The 26,403-nt window shown below is 39.8% G+C and overlaps 4 protein-coding genes across 6 annotated transcripts; 2 read left to right on the forward strand and 2 right to left on the reverse strand.

The window, feature by feature from the left end:
* The first annotated feature begins 1,482 nt into the window (after positions 1-1,482).
* Positions 1,483-3,519, forward strand: LOC137965505 (cytochrome P450 CYP72A616-like). The gene is made up of 4 exons (XM_068811800.1): positions 1,483-1,848; positions 1,940-2,160; positions 2,248-2,492; positions 2,593-3,519. Exons 1-4 carry the CDS (start codon positions 1,572-1,574, stop codon positions 3,398-3,400), a joined length of 1,551 nt encoding a protein of 516 aa, XP_068667901.1. The 5' UTR covers positions 1,483-1,571; the 3' UTR covers positions 3,401-3,519.
* A 134-nt stretch (positions 3,520-3,653) lies between these two features.
* Positions 3,654-8,029, reverse strand: LOC137965597 (large ribosomal subunit protein eL20z-like). Of its 2 annotated transcripts, none has more exons than XM_068811979.1 (4): positions 7,766-8,029; positions 7,492-7,579; positions 6,654-6,768; positions 3,654-3,967 (listed from the first exon to the last, which is right to left on the reverse strand). In XM_068811979.1, the coding sequence occupies exons 1-4, from the start codon at positions 7,920-7,922 to the stop codon at positions 3,905-3,907; spliced, it is 423 nt and encodes a 140-aa protein (XP_068668080.1). In that variant the 5' UTR covers positions 7,923-8,029; the 3' UTR covers positions 3,654-3,904. The 2 variants fall into 2 exon arrangements, with proteins under 2 accessions (XP_068668080.1, XP_068667999.1); XM_068811898.1 differs by lacking the exon at positions 3,654-3,967 and adding an exon at positions 5,874-6,424.
* Positions 8,030-10,452: 2,423 nt separating this feature from the next.
* LOC137965727 (transcription factor bHLH144-like) lies at positions 10,453-14,020 on the forward strand. Of its 2 annotated transcripts, none has more exons than XM_068812165.1 (5): positions 10,453-10,752; positions 11,132-11,260; positions 11,465-11,635; positions 12,203-13,186; positions 13,270-14,020. In XM_068812165.1, exon 4 carries the CDS (start codon positions 12,488-12,490, stop codon positions 13,172-13,174), a length of 687 nt encoding a protein of 228 aa, XP_068668266.1. In that variant the 5' UTR covers positions 10,453-10,752; positions 11,132-11,260; positions 11,465-11,635; positions 12,203-12,487; the 3' UTR covers positions 13,175-13,186; positions 13,270-14,020. The 2 variants fall into 2 exon arrangements, with proteins under 2 accessions (XP_068668266.1, XP_068668193.1); XM_068812092.1 differs by having other exon boundaries at positions 10,453-10,649.
* A 4,592-nt stretch (positions 14,021-18,612) lies between these two features.
* LOC137955441 (WRKY transcription factor 28-like) lies at positions 18,613-20,797 on the reverse strand. Its single transcript, XM_068802384.1, has 3 exons — positions 20,334-20,797; positions 19,652-19,795; positions 18,613-19,238 (listed from the first exon to the last, which is right to left on the reverse strand). Exons 1-3 carry the CDS (start codon positions 20,756-20,758, stop codon positions 18,881-18,883), a joined length of 927 nt encoding a protein of 308 aa, XP_068658485.1. The 5' UTR covers positions 20,759-20,797; the 3' UTR covers positions 18,613-18,880.
* Positions 20,798-26,403: the final 5,606 nt, after the last annotated feature.

A 26,403-nucleotide genomic window follows, 5' to 3' on the forward strand; every position in this document is an offset into this window, starting at 1 on the left:
TACATAATACCTGCATAAACATTCCATAAACACTCCATGAAATTTTTATACACTCCATAAAATAGTCTAAACACTCCATACACTGCATAACATTATGAATAAACTTCATACAATAATCAAACACAACAAAATTAAATGAAATATCACTTTCAATTTACAATCACCCAAATAAAAACTATAAATCTATTATAAATTTACAAACTATAAAATTGTAATCGAGCTCGAGCCTAATAATTTTAACCGAGTTGGAGTTTGAGCTCGAGCTCTAGCCAAGTTCGAGGTTAACCTACATTTAATACTCTACATAAAATATATGTCAAATAAATTATCTATAAAATTATGTATACATTTTTTTAAAAAGAATGATAGGGGAGGTTCGGGATTGAATCTCGATAATAGATTAGAACCCACCAATATTAATCTTTTTTACCCCAAATATTGTTTATCATATTTTGTAATTTTTGAATTTGACCATAAATTTACTATGGCCTCCTTGGTGCCCTGATTGAAAATTTATATTCTAGGAAAAACTAGAAATGTTTTTCCTAGGATACACATTTTAGAAAAAACCTTTAAATAAAATTCTATTACTATTAGAGACTTACTAGAAAATTACTAGAAATATTTTAAAATTTCCTTAGGAAAATTAAATAGACCTCTTATTGCCACTTTTAGGTAAATAAATAAAATTTAATAATCAATCTAATATATTACTATACATATCAATAAATTTTTAATTAAATAAAATGTCAGACACAAAATTGTTATGAAAATTACCTCATGCTAAAAATATTATTGTATCAACTGTCAAATATTTATTCAAAAAATTTTTATATGGTTTTTTAGCCCCCTCGTGGTAAAAAAAATTACTTAGAAAATTATATGATTTTTAATAAAAATTTATAATTAAAAAAATATTTTCAAAAAATATGAGGTACTAATATCCCTATATTTCTACTAATATAGAAATATTTCGTCATCGGTTTCATAATGGTCCCTATAAAATGTTTCTACTAAAAACATGAGACGACCCCGAGCGAAGGTGCGGCCAGGACCTGTCGTTGGCTACGGAAGCGGTGAACGAAAACAGAAAAGGTGAAGAAATCGGAGGGAAGGAGGAAAGGGGATGTAACGACCGGCGAGGAACTGTTGACAACGACGGTGGCGGCCAGAGCCGTCGCGAGCCCGGCTTTGTTCGAAGCCACCATTATCTACAAATAGTGAAGCATACTCTTTACGTAAGAGATGGAGTTGCACGACCGCACCTCCCTTTCGGCACCTCATTTCCTTTATGATCGTTATTGTGGTTTTGTTTTTTCTCTCCTTTCGTTCCGCGAAAGTGACTTCTGACCTTTAGATTATAACCGTATGTGTGATCCCCAAGAAGCGTTTCACTTCTGACCTTTTCCGGGGAGACTTTTCTACTGTCTTATCTTGGTCCCCAAGCATCGGATGGTACTGGGTCTGCGTCCCATCCCAGGACTTGCGCAAACTAATAAGTAGATGCACCTCTCGGCTTCCTCCTCCTATCAAGTCTGCAGGTCCCCTAACCATCTGAGATTATTAAGAATATGGCAGGAGTACTCTTCTTTCTGATCGTTTCCTCGCCGATGTTACTGTTATGGGTTCTGATAGTAGTAATTCACTCCTTCTGGCTCAAGCCGATGAAGCTGGAGAGGTATTTGAAGCGGCAAGGAGTAACAGGAGATCCTTACTCGTTCTTCTCCGGGGACCTGAAAAGGATGGGAAATGCAGTGAAAGAAGCATGCTCTAAACCCATGATGGAGCTGAATCACGCAATTGTGCCACGCGTTATCCCGTTTGTTCACCAGACGGTTCAAAAACATGGCATCTCCCTGTTTGCGAGTCTTTTAATTTCTTTTCACAGTTGCCTATCTGTCTCGGTTATATGATTTTCGTTTGGATGACACATGTGCAGGCAAGATATCAGTTACATGGAATGGAGCGACTCCGAGAGTGATAATTATGGACTCAAAACTGATGAGATCAATTCTCCAGCATAAGCTGGACCAAATTCAGAAGCCACCATTAAACCCTCACATAAACTTGTTAACCAGGGGAATATCTAGCTTGGAGGGCGATCACTGGTTTCATCGCAGGAGGCTAATGAATCCGGCTTTCCTCATGGAGAAACTGAAGGTTTAGTTCTATGTTTTTTTTTTTGCCGGATTCGTTTTTAAAACCCAGATTGTAGCTATCTTTGACTTTAGGGTTTCCAAATTACAGCTGATGATCCCGGCATTTTCAACTAGTTCCACTGAGTTGATCAAGAAATGGGAACGACTGGCAAGCACCCACGGAAGTTGTGAACTAGATGTCTGGCCTGATCTTCAGATTTTCAGCAGTGATGTGATCTCTCGAGCAGCTTTTGGCAGCAGCTATGAGAAAGGACAGAGGATATTCCTACTTCAGAAGGAGCAGATTCGACTGGTCCTCGAAGCTGCCAGTAGCGTGTATTTACCCGGTTTCAGGTACAAAGATTAAAAACTTCTTCATGTTTGCTTCTGTGTTGAAATTGAGATCGTTATACGAAGAAATCAGCTGATTTTGTGTTGTGCTTTATTTATATAGATTCGTTCCAACGAAGAAGAACATGCGAAGAAATTACTTGGATAAAGAAATCAAGAGTATGTTGAGGAATTTAATCAATGAAAAAGAGGCGGCCATGAAAACGGGAGGTTCGATGGATGATGACACGTTACTAGGATTACTTCTAAAAAACTGTTGCAATGAGGAAAATGAGGAGAAGAAAGGACTGACGGTGGAAGATGTAATAGAGGAGTGCAAGTTGTTCTACTTCGCTGGCCAAGAGACCACTGCAATTTTGTTAACGTGGACCATGATACTTTTATCAATGCATCCGAAATGGCAAGAAGATGCCCGGAAAGAGGTTATGGAAACTTGTGGCAAAGAACAACCTGATTTTGAAAGCATCAATCGCCTTAAAATTGTGAGTATGATCTTCAATGAAGTCTTGAGGCTATATCCACCAGTGCCAGGACTTCATCGATACACTCGTAGAGACATCAAACTAGGAGACATATCATTCCCAGCAGGCGTGGAAATTTTCCTACCAACTGTCATGATCCATCATGATCCTGAATGCTGGGGAGAAGATGCCGAGCAGTTCAATCCAGATCGTTTCTCAGAAGGAATTACAAAGGCGTCAAAGAATGATCAGAACGTTTTTTTCCCATTTGGATGGGGCCCGAGGATGTGTATAGGACTCAACTTTTCCATGATAGAAGCTAAGATGGCCCTGGCTATGATTCTGCAACGTTTCTCTTTTCAGATGTCACCAACCTATGCTCATGCCCCTTACACGGTCATAACTCTTCAACCACAGCATGGAGCTCAACTCATTCTACACAAACTCTAAGCTTGATTCATGTACTTATTTACGTCCTCATTGTCTAATGTAAGTTTAGACAATTGTCTACTGTGTGGAAATTATGTTCAATTCTAAAGACTAGAAATAAATGTATGAAGAGGGATACATAGGTGCACAGCACTGAAGTGCAGAATCAGATTGCCAGCATGCTAATGGATGGTAAAGAACGACATACATTCATGGTACATAAGAAAAATATGAAAAAGTTCACCGACGAGATATAAGGAACTATCCAGTCACATAACTACTGAATAATACAATGATGAATAATTTATTGCAACTCTGCCAGACTGGGGCCTGAGTGTCTGATATATGTACAATGGTCTTTGTAACAAATATTAGAGTAGTCTGACATTGTATATCAGTTGGCATATTCAGCAGTTCTCTAAGCATTCTGACCATTCAAAAACAACTCCCAATACAAATAATTTGCAATGGATCATGCAGGACTAGAGACCTCACCATTGATTATATACAAATAGCTCCTCAACATCACCAGTCCAGGAGGTTATCATTTGTTAACCCAGAGAATAATGCAAATGCCAGCAAAGCAGCCTACACCAAACACAATATAAAGTACATCAAGAAATAAAATTGAACTTAAAAAAAAAAGATACAAAGAAACATAAATATAAAACAGATTACAAATGTTAGCTATGCATTCATATAAGAAAACCAACGAAATTGCTGAAAGACTTCTGACAGACTCATTTTTCAGAGAGAGAGAGAGAGAGAGAGAGAGAGAGAGAAGGAAAAAAAAGTCTCTTTTGCTTGGTCCCTTTGAAAAATAAATACCCCGTTCCCCATTGATCTGATATTTCCACTTCTATAGAACCAATGACAGACGACTTTCTGATCTGTTAGAGAAATAACTACCTCCAAAGTTTTGTTTTCTGTCCAGTTTTCAATTAGTTATCCTGATTTATAAATTCCCATTTAAATTCTCTTTTCTGGAGGTTGCTCACTTACAAATTCCCATTTAAATTCTTCCTTTCCAGGAGTTCCATGCTCACTTATAAATTCCCATTTAAATTGTTTCTTTCTAGGAGGTTGTTGCTAAACTCAAAAGACAATTTGCTATTTATCCATTCCATACTCTATATAATTGCCTAAAAAATAGATATTAAAAATCTCCAGTACGTTTATATCTTTTACATGTTGGCCTTAATAATTTAACTTTTGAAATTTTAATAATCATCAAATTCCTGATATAGTGATGTCTGGGCTACATGCATGGTCACAACCATATTGTTTTCCTTAAACAACTGCTAGTTATTGAAGAAAATTCTAAGACTGCGATCTCTTGGGCCAAAGGTGATAGCAAATCCAGTTAGACATTCCACCAAGAATTCGTTCAGATTAAAGATCTTGCTGCAGGTACTAGTATTGATTGGTCCTCCTTGGCTGACCATTAAACGAGATTGGGTCACTTTCAGCCATATATAGAGATCAATTCCTTTACCTGATGTATTGATGTTTAATTGCTTGGCTGGCTGGCCTCTCACCGACTCATTGTATTTGTTTTTCTGTTAATAAAATTTGCACTTTCATAAATAAATAAATAAAAAATGTGGTTCTTGCATATTGGCCATGGAGGGTAAATCTAATTCCTATAACAATAAAGTGCCAACTTATAGTCTTCTTCTATTCCTAATGGTCAGTCAAATATCTTCTAAAGGTTTTTAGCACCTTAAAGATTTCTCAGTTTTTGGACAGTTCTCTAAGCAAAGGGAAATTGGGAAGGAAAATTATCATCTTCGTTATCTTTTACATTGCTCTGCACCTCACAGATAGAGATTTACCTTATAAAAACACGGATCAAAAGCTTCAGCCGCCATTTGATAGGAAAAATCAAAGGGAAAAAACTGGAGGCTAAGGATGGGCACCGTGTTGGGTTTCATGGGGAACCCAACTTGACCCAACCCGATAAAAAAACCTTGGGTTCAGGTTTCAGGTTTTACCCCACAGGTTGGGGACGGGGTGGAAAAAAAAAAAAACCCGATGGGTGTCGGGTAGGGACAGGTTTCCTCAAACCTGACCCAAGAGGATGAGACTGGATATGAAACGGGGTAGGGGTGGTGATGGGGATGGGGCGTGTTTTCAGGGATGGAGCAGAGATGGTTCTAGTTTAAGTCGGGTGTATGGGAATGGGTAGGGTTGTGGAGATGATGATCGGGTTGGGGTCAGGGTCTGGTTTGAGGTATCAATTTTTTTTGGGTTCGGGTATTGGGGTCAAGGTTTGAGTAAGGGTCGGGTCGGGTCAGGTTTTGGGAAACCCAATCCCGACCCATGCCCACCTATACCAGAGGCTTCCTAGATATTATCAACCATAGATAGTTTTTATAGTCTTCTTCTATTCCTAATGGTCAGTCAATTACCTTCTGAAGGATTTTAGCCCCTGAAAAACTTCTCAATTTTTTGGCAGTTCTTTAAGCAACGGGAAACTGGAGAGGAAAATTGTCATCGTCTTTATTTTTATACATTGCTCCACACCTTACAAATAAAGATTTACCTTATAAAAACACTGATGAAAAGCTTCAGCTGCCATTTGAGAGGAAAAATCAAAAGGAAGAAACCAGAGGCTTCCTAGAGATTATCAGCCATAGATAGCTTTTTAGTTTCATAGAATTTTTGTCCTCAAAATTGCAAAATAAAATGATACTGAAACAGTGGGGTTTCTTGTTTTATTTATTGAAAGCCAAGAACATTTTCTCCACAAGCCACAAACATTGTGGTGCTTCTTTGTCAGAAATGGAAGCTTATAATTGTTGCTCCACAACAAAACTCAGATTGCTTGATTTACACTTGGAGATAGATGGGATGAACCCAATCAGAGAAGTCCTGGTTTCAAAATCGGTTGGTATTAGTCTCTTTTTGGCCTCCAGTAGATTCCTATTTGTTCTCAGCCTTGCCTTGCTTTCTCCTTCTGATCGAAAAATTATACATCATCCCCAAAAAAAGGACATTTTTCCTTGTTGTTTCTTCTGCTTTTTTTTTTTTTTCCTTCAATTTCTAGATCAATATGGTCATAGTTAGTTCAACAAGAAAGATGTAATATTTTTATCAAAAAAATTTGCCATCTAATTTAAGATGCCTATATTCATGATTTATTTGATGAGAACATGTAACAGCAATAAACAGGATAGTAGTCCAAATATGACATACCAAGAGTTCAAGAAAAAAAGAACAAGAATACAATCGTCAAGTAAAGAGAATAATGTGTAAGGAGATCAGCACTTACCCCAATTGCGCATGCAATCAATCCTGGTTTCTCTCTGTAGTCTACCCCAACACAGAGTAATATACTTGCACCAATATACCATGGAACTCCAGCAAAAAAGAATCCACACAAAAACCTAGATACAGGAGTTACAAATTCCAGAGTACCATTTAGCATAACAGATAGATAAATCAACCCCAACACAGAGTAATATATAAATGCACCAATATACCACGGACCCGCACAAAAACATAGATACAGGAATTACGAATTCCAGAGTACCATTTAGCACAACAGATAGATAAATCAACCCCAACACAGAGTAATACAAATGCACCAATATACCATGGAACTCCAAAACAAAAAGAACCCGCACAAAAACCTAGATACAGGAATTACGAATTCCAGGGTACCATTTAGCACAACAGATAGATAAATCAACCCCAACACAGAGTAATGTAAATGCACCAATGTACCATGGAATTCCAGCAAAAAATCCACACCAAAACCCAGATACAAGAATTATCAATTCCAGAGTAGCATTTTGCACAACAGATAGATAAATGCAAATGTGAAAAAGTAAAATAATGAGCTCCAGTATACACACTGTGTTGAGAGAGTTGACCAACGAGTAGAACGACTTCAGATGCCTGTTGTACATCCTGCACCCAACTTATTTTCCTCTGGTTTTCATTTAAGGATTACAATGGCATGCAGAAATTTCTCCTTTAACAGGCACTGAAGTAATAAAAATCTAATTTGAAGGGATAACTTCCTAAATTCAACCACAGGAAAGCCATCTTCTCCCACCTCCCAAAAATCAATCTAAACAAAGAGGTTGCAGAGGCAGAATACTAACAAAATCCATCCGATGCCGATACCGCAACACGGAAGCCGGCGCTCCCTCACCGGAACACCTTCCACCACCGTGGCATAATGGTATCCCACTGACGACAACAAATCAATTAAAGGACAGTCAGTATTGCAACAATCACCACATAAAATTTGGAGAATCCCCAAAGAATATCAATGTGGTAAAAACATTTAAAAGTAAACTAATCCAGGCGAATGAAACGAACTCTTGTTGGACGTGTAAAGTAAAAAAAAAAAAGGTTAAGAGAAATCAAACCTACCGGGAACCGAATGATAGGGATTAGGATTCTGGTAGAAGTTCGGTGACGTAGGAAAGGGTATTGAAGGTTGTATGGTTATCTGCTGAGAATAAGGTGGGATGAACGTGCCATAGCTGGGCTGTTCTATAGGATTTTTCGACGGGTCATTTTGTGCCATCCTCGAATTTCAGCCGATCAGAAAGCCGGAGCTCTAAGCAATTTTGCTCGAAGGGCAATCAATTTCGAGAACGAGACGTGAGCTCCCTGCTCCCTTCGTGACGAAGCCACAGCGTCTATGTACGAGCGAGGTTAAAATATAGAGAAAGTTAATTACAAATATACCCTCACACCGTTTAAAGGCTAATATTACAGTGAACGACAAAAGGAAGGCCCATTGGACTTCAAATACCAAAACTGAATAAGGCCTGAATTTGATCATTGGATCCCGAGCCCAAATCAGTGACGAAGCGTGATCTGTGGGATCCAGGTGAGTTTCAGGCTTGCATGCCTTGGGACATAATGACGTGGTTTTTTTGAATGCTTTTGAACAAAGGATCCACAAAAGCAGTGGTTCCCATCATCCATGTATCCTCCTCATCAGCTCGTCTTTTTGCAGCTAATGGCACTTCAGGGTGTCAATTCACTTCATTCGAGTAGGACATGATACGAATCTAGGGCTTCTAGGCACATGAATGCTCTACACATAAATACTTTTTCCTAAATATTAAACTAATTCATTTAATTTGGCTTTTTATCATGTGCACATACTAAGACTGTTGGATAGAGACTGAAATCGTTTTCACTTCCAATTTCCTCCGGGTTCAATAACAGGCCCATAGTTATAATTCCTGCAGGCTGCGTTTGGCAGATCCATTCATTAGGTGCCTTCCTTCCACTCAATTTCCTCTTCTTCTCCTTCACAAAAATAATACTCATAAGTATTAGCGCTCGATTAATTATAATTGCCCTTCAAAAGTCGGAGAGGCACCGCCAAATCACACGTGGTCGCAGACTGCACCTCACGTGGATTTGACGTTCCCGCTTTGGATTAACGCTTATCGCGGGCCCTCACCACCGGTTTTTCTTTTTCTCTCCTTATAATTTTTAAATTACAAACAAATACCCAGTTGCAAGTCCCCTGTCGGTGGGTGGCTTCTAACCCAACCGGCTCGCGAGCTACGACAGTTGATGTTAAAAAATTATATAAAAAATTGTATAAAAAATTTTTATATAAGTATTTAATAGTTGATGCTGTTATATTTTTAGCCTGAGGTAATTTTCATAGTAATTTTATGTTTTATATTTTAGTTGATTAAAAATTTATCGATAAATATATTAATATATTATATTAATTATTAATTTTTATTTATTTCACTAGAATAGGCAATCAGAGGTCCATTTTAACTTCTCTAAGAAAATTTTTAAATATTTCTTGTAATTTTCTAATAAGTCACTAATAGTAATAGGATTTTATTTAAAAGTTTTTTTGAAAATATGTAACATATGAAAAATATTTTTTAGTTTTTCCTAAAATATAAATTTTCAACTAAGGGTACTAGAGAAGCCATAATAAATTGATGGTCAGATTCAAAAAATTACAAAATAAGCTAGATAATATTTGGAGTAAAAAAGATTAATATTGTGCATTCTAATCCATTATTGAAATTTAAAAATGAACCTCCCCTACCATTTTTTTTTTTAAATTTATGCATAATTTTATATATAATTTATTTGACATATATTTTATATAGAGTATTAAATGTAGGTTAAGTTCGAACTCGGTTAGAGCTCTAGTTCGAACTCAAAATCGGTTAAAATTATTAGGCTCAAGTTCGATTACAATTTTAGGTTCGAGACTAGGGTCGGTCAAGCTCAAATTCAAAATATTCAAATCAAGCTCCACTTGAACAAGGTTTAGACTTAGCTCGATTAAAAGTTATTTATAATTTTATGTAAAATTTTAAATTATATTGGAGCACGAACTCGTATTTGTATTTTTTTAAAATTTTAGGTTTTATCCTAGCTCGGCTAGATTCCACCCTACCTGTCGGTTTTGTGACGTCGGGGTAGTTTTGTAATTTCACCGAAGGCTGCCCTTTAATGTTGCGGCCTGCGGGCGGCAATTGCATGCACCGTAGTGGTAGAGTCGAAGGCGAGGGAGCACGCCCGTGGACGTGTGTTTTTCGAGCTTTCTTTCATTACAGCGCCTTCAAATCATGAAAAAGTAACGCTTTATAATAGATGCAGCCAATCGCAATTCTGAATTTGCCGCCATTTAACTAAATGGCTTTTTTATTTATTTTTCTCTTCCCTGTGCGATTAGAGCAAAGAATCGGCGAGTTGATGGTTGGTTGAGATATGCGGGAAGCCGTCACACAAGTAAAGAGTATTTAATCCATTGGTTCGGATGCCTCCCCGACACAAGTAAACCATACCAAACGACAAAACACACCGACACGCGTCGCCTCACGGAGCAAAGAACATCACGCGCACGCCGCCATCCGACGGCCCATCTCCGTTCCGCAATCAACGGAAAGCTTTTTCGGCCTCCATCCGACGGTCTCGATCTCTTCCGAATCTTTGCTCGCCTCTTGGAGGCACGAACCCCGATGTCTTAACCCTGGTTGAGATCCCACCCCGGACTCCAGTTAAAAATCTCTTCCTGCTCACCGCTCCTTCACCTCTCTCTCTCTATCTCTTTCGATTAAGTAAACCCCCATTCCTCGCTTGTCCTTCGCATTTCTCATTCACGCACTTGATTTCCTTTTGTCTCTTGGAGATCATTCCGCTCCTGCTGCCGAAAGCCTGAAATTTTGTCGGAAATTACTTGTCTTACTTTCTATCTGGAGCTATTTTTGTGTTTACTTTCTGAATTCTTCCTATCGGAGGGATCTGGGAAACTTAGGTTTGCACCTGTTCCTTTTGCTTCACTGGTTTCATTCTACCTCTTGCGGCCTGCACTAGCGGTTTACCTTCTTCGTATTGATTTTTTCTGACGAAATTCTACTGTAAGACTATCCACACTGACTTCGATTTATCTTCCTTTAAGTGTTAAGCACGGGTTTGCGCCGAAGGACTAGCTTCGAGTACTTTCTGCTAATTTTTTACCTTGTCTAGATTTAATTTTCTTTCTATTACATAGTTGACATGGTTGGATTTCATTTCACGTTTGGAGTCTTTAAAGGTTTTGATATTTTCCGGCTCAGCTATTGCGTTGTTTTCCCCTATTCCGAAGGGTGACTTCATTCCTATTGGAGCTTTTGCGAATGCCGACTTGTATGGGAGCTTAACAGAATAATCGTCCCCTGTCATTGGATGTGAATTTCATTTTGCCTCTGTTTTAGTTATACCTGCAATTTGTGTGTGATTTGGTGTTCCCTTATGCAGACTTCGACGGAGTGAACTGAGCTAATCAGCATGCCTTGGGTGTTCTCACTTGTTCATTATAGTCAGAACTGTGTTCTCTTGGTGGTCTTCTTTCGTGTTATACTGTAAGATACAGAGATTTTCTTGCAAGTAAGTCGATCTCTGTTAAAGGTTCCATATCCCTCTGTTTGTCTTCTTCTTTTTTTTCTCCTGTCGTGAACCCTGATTATGTTTTGTGTTGGGATTCTTGTGTGCTTGGAACTTTTTCAGTTTCAGTTCTCTTGTATTTTGGTGTTTTTCAAATTGAAAATATTAGTATTATTATTTTTTATTATTATTGCAATTATTGTGCAGGTGAGAAGCCTTTAAACGAACAGTTTGCTTTCTGTTCTACCATCCAGTTGTTAAGAAGTGAGAATGTACGTTGCTGTGAATTTGAAAAGATATAGAACAGTAAACAAGGTTGGAAGAATACCAATGAACATTAGAATTATTGCGTACTACCAATTGATGCAAGTTTGCCAGGTAAATGTCCTCTTGTCCAGTCCTATATTTATTTTATTCATTTTTCTTGGGCTTAGTGTGCTACATATGTGTAATTTTTCCTTTTTATTCTTTTCTTTGTCATATCCTAACATCATTGTTGTGAAGGAACAGTATCGTGTCTTGTAATACATCTATCTTTATGTCTCAATTTATTACAATTTCCTGTTTGTCATTAGATATGTGTAAGATGGTGCTTATGCGTTAAACTGCTTAATTCTGTGTTTGTTCTACATTGTGACATTGTGTAGCTCTGAAGCTTGCTGAGCTGTGAGAAGAAATAGAACCGAGGACCATAATACCTGTGTATAAAACATGAATAAACTTTGGGATATAATCAGCGAAGCAATTGTTTATAGGAAACTGATGTAGTAACATGAACAGATGAGAAATTTGACTCTTCAGCTTTGAGTTTGAGATTCTTTCTTTTTTATTTTGTCAGTAATAATATTATTGTTTTCCGTTTCACTGTGGATTTGGGGTGTTAATAATGAGCTTCTTTATTTATCATTCTTGTGTAGTTGTTTATTTCTTCATCTGATACTGCAGGCTGAGTATTTCCGCCAGTTGCTCAAGCCTGTTACGTAGTTCTAAAATCGGATTGTCTTCTCTTCCAGACACCAGCCCTTTTTTATTTCAATCTGTCATCACAAGGCATGAAGAGAAATGAAATAACTACTCCCAGTCCTGATGGCTAGATTCTTTTGATCACTCCTTGTTTCTTAGAACTGCAAATTTCCCATCTTTGACTCCACATTCGAAACAAAAGCCCTGTCAAATTCGGTGATAACTGGAACAGACCATCTCAACATACTGAACAAGCCACTAGTACCAATGCAGAGGGACCAGAAGTTCTGCCCTAGGAAGCCAGCAAGTCCTATAGCTTATGATTTAGGTGGTTACACCTACAACATTCCTGTGGTCCCTACAGGAAATCCAATGCCAGGCCCTGTTCACGGAATGGGCATGAACACCACTACAAATGCCACCAAGAGTTTCATCATCTTTGATCAGACAGACAATAAATGTCGTATCATGTTCTATCCTACACCAGCAAACAAGTTCAGTTATCCAAACTTTGACTTCTGTACCACTACCACTTACCCTCTTAAAAGTGGTAAACGGCAAGAGGATAATGACAAAGAATCTTCTTCGCTTAAAGAAGACACAAGGGATATTGATGCACTGCTGAGCTCGGAGGATGACGAAGAAGAGGATGAGGAGGAGGTTAGCACAGGCCGAACCATTGGCAACAACTATGGAGGCAGTTCCCCTGATTCTTCTTGCTCCACTGATGGGTCCAAATCCAGCAAGTCTAGGTTGTCCTCTATCCACATGTCCTGCAGCAGTGAAAGGAAACAACAAAAAATGAAGAAGTTAATGAAGGTACTGAGGGGAATTGTGCCTGGTGGCGATCAGATGGATGCTGCTGCTGTGCTTGATGAAGCTGTCAGATATCTCAAGTCGTTGAAGATGGAAGTTAAGAAGCTCGGAATTGGGAACTTGAAGAAGCATCGGTAGATTAAATGGACGGTAATTGAGAATAATCTTCTTCAATAATGTTACCTATTATTATTATTATTAGTGTAAAAAACATTCCTCTCTCTATCCCACAGGTGTGTTAGTTGTGCTTTATAAAGCACAAGGACTCTTGGAGATGGGTTGTATGGGCAAAAAAGGGAGGAATGCGTGCTGCAAGGAAGCGGAGGGCTTTGGCGTTCTTGTTCAGGTGGGATCTGGGTCGCCGGAGAATTTTATTCTTCGTGTGCCTAGACTCGGGTTCCCATCCTTTTTTCTTGTTGGGTCTTCCTTATTTTGAGGGCTGACCTCTGTTTTCCTGGCTCTGTTTTTTTATTGTTCTTAGTTATTCTTATGGGGATGTGAGTGGGTGGATAGGAAGTTGGCGTCCGTCGTACTGTGATATGATCTGTGATATTCTGTCAAATCTCGTCGTGTCCGACAGACTTACCACTAGCTCTTCTAATGGCAGTCCTTATATAAAAAACACAGTATTATTAAAATGCGCACTCCTCTGCGTTTTTTGTGGCTTTATGGAATCTTGGGTGGACCTATGCTTGTTGTCTTTTGATCTTTTTCTGTTTCTTTTTTGAGTTCATTTTCTCGCAGTGCTGTTGGATGCAAAGGCAGCGACTTTTGTGGCGTATGAATTATTTGTTTTTTATTTCTTTAGTGGGTGGGGGTGAATGGGCCGTTTATTTAACTTTACTTTATGCGCAGCTGGAGGGCGGATGCAGCGCCGTGATTAATTACATTGTATAACCTGACATGGCGGGCTGTCTTTTTTTCTTTACCAGTTTATGCTTTAATTTTGATGTTGGAAATCAAGAGACATGGTGGTTCAACACAGCGTCTTCCTGGGTTTGCTTTTATTTACTCAAAATGATGATTCTTAGTGGGCATGACCTTTCCCCTTTTTTTTTATTAATCTTTTAGTCTAATGGATGGGGGGGTCTTCTTCCTCTTGTCCTGTTCTTTTATGATTAAGCGATTTGGTATTTCGCAGAAGTAAAATGAGCTCAGTGATTTTAATTCTGGGACAATGTCTCTGCAGCCACGACTGTCGGGACTTCTTTTTCTCTTTATATAATCCACACTAAATACTCGCTCTGCTTTTGCATACCAGACCGACTGGTTGGGCGATTTGAAACGTAGCATCCGTAACATTTGACACTTTCTTGAGCTTTGCTCGAGATTTGCCTTTAGTGTCCTGCTTTCTCCATCTTTTCCTCTGAAATTCATGCTTTGCGAATCCTTCTTCTGATATTAGTTATACGTAAATCTCTTTACTCTGCAGACAGATGGAATAATAGCATCGTAAAGACCGCGAAGTCCGTAATAAAAGATAGAATCCCGCCTAGAGACATTTGGTATCTCCCGTTAACAAAGCAGAAAATTAGGGAAGAGATGAAGATGGGAAATAGCTTCCTCGGTGGAAGGTTGAGTCGAACCGATCAAATGTCCAGCGTCACTAACTAGCCACTCTCAAATGTCCTTTGTTCCTTCAAAGCTGCCTACGCCTCTAATTTCCTGTTGGGAGTCTCGTGAGAGAGATTTCTCTAGAGAGCAGAGAGGCTTTTGTAGTTCAAATTGAAAGTACCTACTAGTAATAGTACATGCGGCGTCACCAAGCGAACGGAAGTCAAAATTCTCATGAAGTAAACATCTTTTCAATCCATCCGTTTCAGCCGCCGGCCACTGGCGAAGAGAAAGGAGAGATGCCTGTTCAAAGTGGTGGGTTTAGTTAGGCTAACCTAATTAATTGACGCATAGCTAACCCCTCCATCAATTACTCCAGCTGATGACGCTCACATTTCTCTTTCAGCCTCTCCCCTTTACAGCTTTACTTCTTTCCACTCATTCCACATCATCTTACCGCTTCAACCGGAGTCAAGAGTCTGGATATAATACTGACCCATTTCTTAAGTTTTTATCTTTCAGCTCAGCGATTATAGATCAGAATCCACCAAGTTGCAACCTCTAGAGAACTTCAAAATGTAATTCACATCTCCGGACGAATTCCTTGAGATTCAGAAAAACCTGAAATCCCATTCTTTGCATGCGTATCGCATGGCAGATGCAAAGGTAGACGGAGGAAGACGACGACCCACTGTCGCATGCCTGCGCGGCATAAAATTTTCATTTCCCACAAAAGCTTCCTCGTTTAAATTCGTTGTTGAAAATTGCAGCAAAAGACGATCCACTGCATTCATATCCTTCAACCCATTAATGGATTTGATCGAATATCAGATGTTGCCCCCTCAGTCTTTATGCTACAGGTGACATGTCTAAGCACAAGGCAAGACTAAGACAGGTCCCTAGAGTGGGCTCCCTTTGGGATTAAAGGGTGTAAACAAGGCTGCGTTCCCAATCTAATTAGGTGGCTGATTTGATGATTATTTAAATGATTAATCACTGATCAACCAAATGGTCCTTTTCTAGATTAGAAACCCACATAAAAGAGAGCATCAGATTGATGTGAATTCCCTTTACTTACCTAAAATTATCTTAAAAGACAGTAGAAATCTGAAAATGTTGTATATTCTTAGTGTGGCCCCAGTGATTAGTAGCCAAAACTATGATTTAGATGTCTCCGTCATGCTTAGGCATTTTGAATTAAGGTCTTAGGGTTAGGTGGACATTGCTTCATCCTCCGCCATGATTTTGCTTATAGGCTGATGAAAGCTGAATAGAGGAGGGAGATTCCTCTTAATCTGCTTTAAGATTGGAAGTTCAGATAAATTCAGACAAATCTGTCATGTCTCTCAACATTGGTTTGATGGCGGATCCACTCTAGCTGGATCTTTCTTTGAGATCGCGTTACTCCATCGACTTCAAGAGTATCTAATCCGCTTATCTGCATCAATTACGCGGCTAAATATGGATGGCCAAGTCTCAAGGTGTCTGTTTCTCCTTTAGCCACTCATGTATTAGGACGAGTTAATTGATTCACGTGCTCCTTGATCTGATTTCCCGTTCCATCATCTTTAAGCATCTGTTAGTAAAAGAAGAAGAGGAGCATCTTCTCTGCAGTCCGCAAGATTGATTAGTTTCTGAGTGCTGTCTTGTCTACTGGTGCAAGATAATCCCATCTGAAACAACAGGATCTCCAAGTCCACAATTGAATATTCGTAACTTGCATGTTAGGAGCTTTGAACAAACTCTTCTCCGGAGAATGGAGTGGAAATCTGTGGAGTGTGATGATAAAGCTTCCATGTCTGTGAGCATATGTATTTGTTAAAACTAGTTCTGGTAGTTGTTCCACAAACGACTGTTTCAACTCTTTAGCTTAAAAATGGCAGCAAGTTGAGTTAAAAGTTTAAAAACAGAAAGAGAGAAGAAAGCCGCAGTCATTTTCTAATTCATTTCTATCTGTGAATGTAAAATAAAGTCAAATGATGCGTCTTTTGTTTAATCGCCCAAGTGCAATCATCTCTTTCAAAATACTGACATATATCCACCCGTTAAATCAGAGGAATACTAACTCACGTAACGGCGCTACTGTTCCTTTGGAGGTGTCTGCACTCCCTTTCACATTCCTAAACCATTTTTCATATGCAAATTTTAATTTCACTGTTCCACCATCGTGCAAATATTCTGTTCATACTAATGTTGGCGGACTCTGAATCCAGCTTTCTGTTCACTGAAGCAGAAAGGAAACCCGCTTCGATTCGGTAAAACCATCAAAATGCTCCAGATTATAAGCAAAGAACAATATGTCAACGTCGATGGATATAGCCTGGGAGCTTGTTGCAGATAAGATGCCAATTCATACACGCATTAACTTGATCGGAACATCCCAGTTGAGCCTCCAATCATCCTAACTGCAAAAGATAAAGTGAGGGAGCTGAGGAGCCCTTGTAGATGTCACTAAACTGAAGCCATAGAAAGTGAAATGATTCCTGGTTCAAAAGAGACGGTGGCCGCTCTAAAAAAACACAAGATCTTGGAAGCAATAGATAGAAAAGCCATCGTCTCTACAGTGTTTCAACTAGCATCTTTCTGGTCAGAATCCACAAAAAAAGAAATATCTGCAAGTTACCAGTTACCCTTGGAAGAAGTTACAATAAGAAACCCGTCACATTAAGTTGTTCGTTTCATCACGAATTGTGAGAAAACTGATTCATTAAGGGCGGTCTGGCCCGCAGTTTACAGTTGGAAGAAAAGCTGAAAGTTCATCTTCTTTCCATCAACATTCGTTGAACTATAACTCGAGAAAAAAAGTATAGTTTAGGGGTTAAAAAACTAAAAGGAATGAATAATTTGATGTACGGTTTGAATAGAGTATTACTTCTTTATACCACATTTGGTAGTGTCATGGGCTTGGAACGGAAGTTAATTCAGGTAAGAAACTTGGACGAATAATACGATAATTATTTTAAAACTGCATTAGATTAGTCAAGAAATCCTCATAGCGTGAAGAGATGAAAACTAATCCGACTAAAAATAAGGAGAAGATTCAATACGATATAAAATACGTTAAGAAATCTCATAGATTAATGAGGAAATAAATAGTAGGTGACACTAGATTCCCAGGAGATGATATCCTCATCCTCCATGGGATTAAAAAATTGCAGAGAAGGAATAAGTATAATTTGAGCGCCTTGATTGAAGGGCCGGCAACGGATGCCTGCGATTTAAGAACTTCTGCAACTTCAGCACAACTACGAAAGGAAAAGGTCACATGCATGCACAAAAATTAATTAACGGAGGAGTCGCTTCTTTCGTATCATTCATCCCTCTATTTCTTTGTGAAAACTGCTCTCTTTGAAGCACCGAGAAGGACCAGATGAAATGCGGAAGGAATACTACATATATATAGTCCATGGAAGAACTGATAAACATTGGATTCTAAACAGAGAATGACATTAAAAAAAAAATTACAAGCAGACTGGTAGCAGTTGGGAGATTTGAGAAGGATGCCACACATTCTTGCCTGCAAACGGTCACCGTTTTCCATGGATATTCAGTAACAGAGAAATTACAAAAAAAAAAAAAAAAAAATTGCCCTAACTAATCGTTTGGGAGGAGTTCTGCTCATTGCATCGAATGTGGAACCGCTCACTGTTCATTACACTGCTACATGGCATTTATTTGCTTGATTTGGATTTAAAACAGAGCCTTGACTGATCGGCCGGGTTTTCAGGCTAAGAACCATTTGGGATTTTAAAACTTGAAAGATAAATGTCCCAAATCATTGCCGGTGTGACTCCATGAGATTGTCTGACAGAGGTTTCTTTCTACTTCATAAGTCCATATGCTCTTTAGACTCTACTCGAGAATCCTAGCTTTCCAAACCAGACACAAACCAGTCATGGAATCTTCAGACTTCCAAATCTTTATCTGGCAGTACCATCACATTCATGAAACAAACTGATGCATTAAAACCAGTGGAAGCAAAAGCATGCAGTGCTCTAATAATACCCCCATTCATGGTCCTTTTATGAAGCCGTCTGCTTCAACATAAATACTCACTTCCCTAATAGGCTACGGTTAACAGAAACCTTTCCCCTTCCTTTACAATGCTGCCATTGAAGTTCTCATAAACAAACTGAAATGGCTATCTGCAGGGCCAAGAGAGCATCAAGCTTCCACAAGTCAGAGATGAATTTAATGCTCTAGATACAACACACTAGTATCGATGTTCACGTAAGGAAAACAACTTTAGTACATGTACACTACGAGAGAGGAAGTCGTCAGGTGGGTGCTTCATGGGTGTTGATAGTGGAAAGACGGAACCATGTCTTGCAAGAGGCCATAGTCAGGGAACTGCATCTGCTGCAGAGGATTTAGATTTTGCAGGTACATGGAATTAGCACTGATGTCGACTCCTTGGATAGTAGATGGAGGAACCTGCAGCAGTAGTTCTTGGTGGAAATTCTGCACCGGAGGCGGCGAAGTTAGTAGAGATGAACCCAATATTCCGGTGGTGTTCCCCCTCAGTGTCGCGGGGCTTTGATGGGTGTGCTGGCCTTCGTAAGTGGTGATCACTATGGTAGGATCTTGGTACGACCTCTCCACTCGCTTCTTCACTGAACACTTCTGGCTGGTGCAACGATAATAACTTCTGCAATAAGGAAATACAGTTTCCCCGGTGACAAACATTTCTTTCATTCATTCAAGACACATTACAAGCCAAGAATTCAGCAAGCAGACTTGACTCTTGAGCACCAAGAAGAAATGAATAGTCATCTGAAAGAAAGATGGCCGGATGGAACACTTTTTTTTTTTTTTTTTTTTTTCCATTGAAGGAAAAATGGTCAGTTTGACGGCCGGAGTACAAATCGGTGTCCGTACACTGATACTGTTACGTTAACAGTCGATTGTGAAAAAGGATTCCACAGAATACTTGTATAGCCGAAAACTCGAATAATATTTTTGCATCAATCATACTGAAGAGACGTATAATTCATGTCTAGTGGAAGCTATTATGCATTTGGAAGTTGCAGACGAGATACTTCAAGTTTTGGCGCAACTTACCTGGGATAAGGGCTGTTCTTTACTGCCTTTTGGCCATATTTCCTCCATCTGTATCCGTCCTCGAGATGATCCACCTCGCTCTTAGTCATGAAAGCAAATCTAGGCTCTCTTGGCCTCTTCTCTCCTTTCTTCCTCGGCTTGTTCCTGATAATTTAGACCATGAGGTAAGTAGTGCCTCCCGTTTCCTCAAATCGAGTAGCAAGAACACACTACTGTTAATTGATGCAATGCCAAAATTCTAAGGTTTTTTTGCATGAAATGGAAACATTAACACTGATATTGCACTGAAGCGAATGGAGAAGATCGGTTACATCAATAAAACTTGGTATGAGAACAGAATTACGACGGCGATAGTTGGTAACTACATTAATTGAAAAGAGAAGAGAAGCGGATGAATGAGCTAAAAGTAGATTTTTCTTTCTTTCGAAGAAAGGAGCAGCAGAGAAGAAGAACTGCTAAAAGACAATCAGATTGTCACACCATAAAAACTGGTTCTTTTGGAGATAACGGGAAAAGATAACAAAAAAATGCGAACCCATCCCCCTTTTCCAGAAAAAGGAAAAAAAGTTGAGTTGATAAGGCTGAAATGAAGGTGAACAAACAAACCAAGGGGCTTCAATTAAACAACTATATTTTATCACGGAAACTCTTCCGAGAATCTATCAAGGATGAAACAACTTACGCCTTCTTGGACTTGTCCACCCCATCATCAGCTCCTTTAGGCTGCTGTTCTTTCTTGCTTCTCCCAGAATCCTCTTCCGCTGCAGCCTCTGTGGAAGACGAAGAAACCGAAGAGTTGGGAGTAACTGGGGTTCCACCAGGAGCTCCACCAGACTCCATCGCTTCGTTGGCTGGGTCCCCACCATCGGTCGAATTAAAAACTTCCGACGACGAGCACGATAAGTCAAATGCTCTGACTACGGAGCCATAATCCATGGATCCATGTAAACAGTCCGTGAAGCTCAGGTAAGTCGGATCGAATCCATGAATTTCTCTACTTATCTGGGACTCCGGCGGCCCAGTGGAAACCTGGTTGTAGAGCGATGGCATGTTGGAGTAGGAGAACCCGATGTGGTCATGGTGGGCAGAGTCTCTATTATCAGACATGAGTACAGCCCAAGCAGCAGCAGAAGAAGAAGACGAAGAAAGAAAGAGAGGGTGAGAAGGAGAATAATAGGAGAGAAAAATAAGAAAGAGAGAGAAGGTTGAAACTTGAAAGAGAGGTTTGTTTTTATTGCCGAGGAAAGGAGGAGAGGGAAGAAGAAGATGGGAGGACTTTGAATGCTTTGTCTAGTGTCTACTCGTTTGAATAATCGTCCAAGGCCAAGTCCTTTTTAAGGGTGGGTGAGTCAGCATTCACCACCGGCAGTAGCCGGTCACGTGGCCCCATTTCTGGTCAATGTTTCAAACGCTCGGGCATTGTAAAATTCTCGGACACGTGTCTCGTCCACAAACCATTTTGACCGTAGTCGGAAATGACATTGGCACGTGGAAGACGGATCCATTGTCCAGCCACGTCGACATCCTGCTGACGCCTCTTCTCGTCATCGCCGTTTCATCTCGGAGTACATTTTACTGCAGTAAACCCTAATCACGATTCCAGAAACTCTAAATCACTCCCCGTGGAAATAATTTGTTCATCCAGTGGATGGGTTCGTTTATATATGCCTCACGGCTCACTCGTGGGCCATGTAATTGTAAGGTGGTCTTGTCTTCACTAAATGCACTGAGACAACTAACTAGTCTTCTTCAATGGTTTGGACGGGGAAGGTCTTTCAGTGAAGAAGAAGACAGTACATGGCGGAGATAATATAAAACGAGAAAGGGGACTCTTTTAAATGAAAGTTACATCCTAACAAAAATGCCAAAAGGTAGCTTTGCCATTTGATTACTTGCCCCTGGTAAAAGGCCGAGGATGGTGGCTTCTGTGGACCGTTGATAGCAGAAATGGAGTTTCCATTCGAAAGAGTATACATCCTTTAATTGGTCTATACGAACTTATTCACTTTTTTTTTTTTAAATTTCTTCGAAACTTAAATAGTTCGAGTGATGGGCCGATGGCAATGAAAATTAACCTTCTTCCTGTTTCTAGTAAGAATCTTGAATGTATACAAGACTGATCTGAAACGAGTCTGTCACCAGGCTGTTTCAGAGCCATAATCAACTGCTGTGTGGGTACTCTTGACGTTTCAGCTAACCATATCTAGGAAATTCTTCTATTAAAATGTGCAGAAATGTGCTTCTGCTGTCTTGCGGTCTACCTCATGCTCCACACCGCAACCACGAGAAGAGGAAACAATGGTGATTGTGATTGATCTGGGAAGTCTCTAGTCTAGAGTGGACCCTTTCCTTGCCCTTTTTTGCCGGAGAATGGCAAGATTATCACATGGCTATGAAATAGGCACAAGGTGTAATGCATATTATCGAACTGTAGTGTAAGTTCAAATTAATTGCAGCACGGCCTCATGTCAATCCAAATCATTGCGGAAAGGAAAAATTAGGAAAGAGAACAAAGGTTTGTTGCTGTTTCTGCTCCTAATACGCGGAAACGAAAGCAGGTTTGTTAAACGCGGCTTCTAAAATACGGTGCCGGAGACTTTGCTGTTGATATTGCAGATCTGACATAAAGGAAGAACATGCATGTTTCTCGACCTCGAATTGGAGATGTTTTGTGTTTCACACAAGTCGGAAGTTGGATCTCTCTTCTTCCTTTTTTCTTTTTCCTTTTTCCTTTTTAAATTTTGTACTACACTTTCAGCAAAGATTCCAATCGAGTCCCTGCTTCGATGCTCAGCAACTGGTGTGTTTGATTGACATTTTTTCACATTTCTCCGCAGACAACTCTCCCCTTCATCTTAAAATACTAGCCCATGCTCCCTTCACTCTTGTAATACAAGCTTCCAGTGCAGTTTTCTTCTCCCTTGTTTTATGTAGCTTTTACTTTCGGAAGAGGTTTGACTAGACGTAATAAGACAAAGGTCTGGAAGGCAGAATATTTATACGGAAAATGATGCCACAGACCTGCAGTATTCGGGCACATGTACACCGGGACAGGAGGAGAATGGCTGGTGCGCAAATCGTTGCTTTCAGACCTCACACAGAGAAGCTCCCTTCTTCACGACTAAGAGAGAGTTGTAATCTGGTTCACATCCAATCCACAATATCGACAAAAAGTACGGGTACTCTTCACCCATTTTGGATTCATGAGCTCATCCGATTAAACACATGAAGGTGACAAGTATAAATAAGAAGAGAGTATGTAATTTGTATTAGACAGCCAGAATCGGGTTTTTAAATGTTGTGGAAGAACAGGATTTTTAGTTGTAATTTATACAAGATTGAATAAAAGAACAGTGTCTAGATTAGAAGACGAAAGCATGGATTCTAGAAAGTATAATACGAGGGTATATATAGTAGATCTGGACAACAATAATAGAACGTAAGGATGAAGAGGGAAGAAGACAGTGAGGTTGATCGGAGAAAGGCGGTTGCTTAAGAGGTACGACTTTTGGTGGAGGATGGAACGATTATAAAAAGAGCCTGAGATTGTTGACCTTGTTGGCGCTTTCAATGGTAAGTAATGGTATTTTGGCTGTGCATGGGTCTCCATCAGTGGAGGGAGGAAGGGGCAGGTTTTTGTTAGGTCTGTGCATGAGGGAGACGGGGGAGGAAGAAGAGGAATCTTACTGACGTCGACTCCTTTGGATCGTAAAAAGGAACAATGAAGAAAGTTAACGGCAAAAAGGCCCAACACCAACCCTTACTGGAGACCTTTATCTCCCACCTCCCCAACCCCCTTCTAGCAAATCAACTCTCATCTGCAGACTTGCAGACTTGGACCCATCCGCTACCCAAGTATCGGAAAAAAAACAAATAGTTCCTACGTTTCGGCCTCTACAAAATTCACCATCATCGATGATGCAGGACAGCACATGCATAGACTGTTCTTCCAGCAACGGCATGTCGGCTAGTCCATGAGATGTGAACGCGGAGGCATGACCTGAGAAGAGCATCTGGCATGCCTCCATGGTTGCATTTTCCAATTCTATTCTTGCGTGCTAATTGCTAAAGCTTGAGTGTCCCCGTACTTTTTTCTCTTTATCTTTTAGGGTTTGGAATGTGGGGAGTTCCAGAATAATAATTTCAATGGAGGCACTCAGACCCACTGGATGTGAGAGTCTGGCCAGAGATTTGAGTGTGAACAGATTCAGGTTGAGTTTGATCTTTGTTCAGATAAAAAAAAGATTTGGACTTCTTCTTGGTCATAAGCACAAAAAAATTATGTATCAACTCCAACTATATACGCACCTACTGATAATTTATGTTCTCCAGAAGCAAACAATCTCATGGATGGCTAAAGTGATGGATCTAATATTTTTCTAATAACTCCAGTTGACTCAGTCCCTTGCCCCAGATCCCTAGAAGCTCCTTGCCAGTCAATTTCAGTTAGGACCAGTTAACATGATAGATTGATTAAAGAAGGAAGCAATCAAAGAGAGAGATGACTTGACTTGGTCACAACAAACTTTATAGACTTAGAATAAGTTCATCTACTACAACTTCTGTCCTTTAGAGAGGCAAATTGAGGAATTGTGGTTGGACATGGAAGCAATCTCTTCAAAAGGAAACAAGGATAGTGCTAGGCCACTTCTTTAACCCCCCCTTCAAATCAAGCGTCTGTTACTGGGTCTCCAAGAAAATCAACCCCCTGGCCCTAACCCCACTGAGGAGTCCAAAAACCCACCTCACCTATTCCCAGAATAGTCTTCTCTGAGGATTTTATAATCGGTCTCATGCCTTCTACTATATGATTTCTTTCTACATACAATTATAACGACGCCATGACTGCAACTGACGTTGTATTCTTCTTTGATATGCTGCTGACACATGTAAAGATTGTTAAATAAAGAAACCAATCTGTAGATATTTTTGACTTTGGCCATCTGCTAAGGTTTTTTTTTAAGGCTTCAGATGCTAGGGGATGTGCCTCCCATATAAACTATGTAGAAACTCCGTATTCAGTTAGTTCACACCGGATTTGTTTGGTGGGTTTCAATGATCAAATGATTAGTTTCAAGGAAAGGAACAAACAAAAGTCTGGTTAATTTTCCATAACAGGTGGCGTTTCTTATCTTTAGAAAGGATAAACGGAATTCCAGATTTCCAGTCTCTCAAAATTTTCGTTCAGAAAAAAGATGAGACGGATAACCTACTAAGTACAAATTTAGGCTTTAGTCATTAAGGGCGGTTCCATACTGACGCAGGTGATTCTCCCTCCTACCCTATTCGTCCATGGAGTGAAGAGCTGCTCTTCCAAAGAGGGAGAGAGAGAGAGAGAGAGAGAGAGATAATGATTTGAGCTTTTTGGAAGAACTGAATTGAATGGAATAGCTCCAATGAATTGGCAGTGGAATTAGGAGGTTGTCTTTGTCACCTTTTGCGTTGGTGGGTGCGGTTAAGAAATTTGGAAAAGGGAGTAGGGACTCGTCAATTCGCCACGACACGCTTATACATTCATCAGTCTTCCCACCCTTGTTGTGGGTCTCACAAGATCTTACCCTCAGCCTACCAAATCCAGAGGGGAAAAAAAAAAAAACGGGAGATGGAAATGTGAATGTGAGAGTCAAGTCTATGTCTGCAACTGAAATAAATTTGTAATAGAACTGCTCAAGGAAAACATTTTCAAGTGACAAAGACTGATTATCATGATCCTAAGGTAAATGTGAAAGATTAAAGAAACGTACCAGGTTGCATTTTTTGGCCCACCTCTTCAGTAAAAAGCAATATTCGCAGCTCTTTTTGAATTTACCCCTTTGACCGTCGTCAAGATTCAATGTTCTTGAATCAGAATTTTAACCTTGGTGACTACCATTGCCTCTGATGTTGGATTAAAGCACCCCTTTTTTCCTCAATCAATTGAGCTTTTACATGTTTTATTTACTCTGATACGGCCTTTCCGAATCATTTAATCCTTCTCTGTGTTCATTATGACTTGTATCTTTTGAGATATTGCATTTGGACTAGACTTCTAAGATAATGGTTATAAAAAATCAAGGATCAGCGCTTTCTCCGCAGGGGCCATGCCAGGCCGCAGCATCCAGCTACTACTTTCTTTACAGCGATTACCACAAACAGTCAATCGGCATACAAGGACAATACCCAGATAACTGATTTTGGTTCTTCAATTTCATTATTCGTCGCTTCAAGTATTCGCGACTGGCGAGCGGCAAGGGAGTGACGTTTCTTTCCAGGAATCGATTCAGTTGAATAACTCTTAAGGCAGGCCCAAATCCCAATAGAACGACTCTCTGCAACTAAAGAAGAAGCAAAGTTTGAGCCAATATAATAATAATGCTTTCTTTATTTCATCCAATCCGTGGTTATCATTACCCCTTGACCATATACTTCAGAGTCGTCAGCCGAGGGCAAAGATTTCTCCACAAGATAAAAGACGCCGCATAATGATCGTGGGTCGGACCCACAAGCGATCCTCAAGGGAAACACGTTGGTGTGGGTTTGCCGGTAGACGGAAAACCTTTCAAAGACCAGCAGTAGCCATAAGATTTGGAAGTTTTTATTCCTGGGAAATTAATGGATGGAGCCTCGAAATCCAGCCGGCTGCTGCTTTCGCCATTTCGAGTCGTGGAGATGACGATGTATGGACCACCAACTGCAGCCACTCTTAAACTCCAATGAAGCGTCAATGGAATTCATCTGGTGCCTACCCAATTAGAATTTTGCTTGTTTCATCC

Source organism: Aristolochia californica, unplaced genomic scaffold (genome assembly GCF_029961685.1).
Source record: "Aristolochia californica isolate CCGP_79_NKW_82.1479 unplaced genomic scaffold, dmAriCali1.0.hap1 SCAF_1, whole genome shotgun sequence".
In the NCBI taxonomy this organism is placed as follows: domain Eukaryota; kingdom Viridiplantae; phylum Streptophyta; class Magnoliopsida; order Piperales; family Aristolochiaceae; genus Aristolochia; species Aristolochia californica.

Coding starts and splice junctions, on each gene's coding strand:
- LOC137965727 (XM_068812165.1), top strand. CDS start 12,488: ATGCAGAGGGACCAGAAGTTCTGCCCTAGGAAGCCAGCAAGTCCTATA.
- LOC137965597 (XM_068811898.1), bottom strand. CDS start 7,922: ATGGCACAAAATGACCCGTCGAAAAATCCTATAGAACAGCCCAGCTAT. Junction 6,769..7,491: donor ATCGGCATCGGATGGATTTT/GTTAGTATTCTG, acceptor TCCTGTATCTAG/GTTTTTGTGTGGATTCTTTT. Junction 6,425..6,653: donor TGATTGCATGCGCAATTGGG/GTAAGTGCTGAT, acceptor ATATTGATCTAG/AAATTGAAGGAAAAAAAAAA.
- LOC137965505 (XM_068811800.1), top strand. CDS start 1,572: ATGGCAGGAGTACTCTTCTTTCTGATCGTTTCCTCGCCGATGTTACTG. Junction 2,161..2,247: donor TCCTCATGGAGAAACTGAAG/GTTTAGTTCTAT, acceptor TCCAAATTACAG/CTGATGATCCCGGCATTTTC. Junction 2,493..2,592: donor GTGTATTTACCCGGTTTCAG/GTACAAAGATTA, acceptor TTATTTATATAG/ATTCGTTCCAACGAAGAAGA.
- LOC137955441 (XM_068802384.1), bottom strand. CDS start 20,758: ATGTCTGATAATAGAGACTCTGCCCACCATGACCACATCGGGTTCTCC. Junction 19,796..20,333: donor GTGGACAAGTCCAAGAAGGC/GTAAGTTGTTTC, acceptor CTAAATTATCAG/GAACAAGCCGAGGAAGAAAG. Junction 19,239..19,651: donor AAGAACAGCCCTTATCCCAG/GTAAGTTGCGCC, acceptor TCCTTATTGCAG/AAGTTATTATCGTTGCACCA.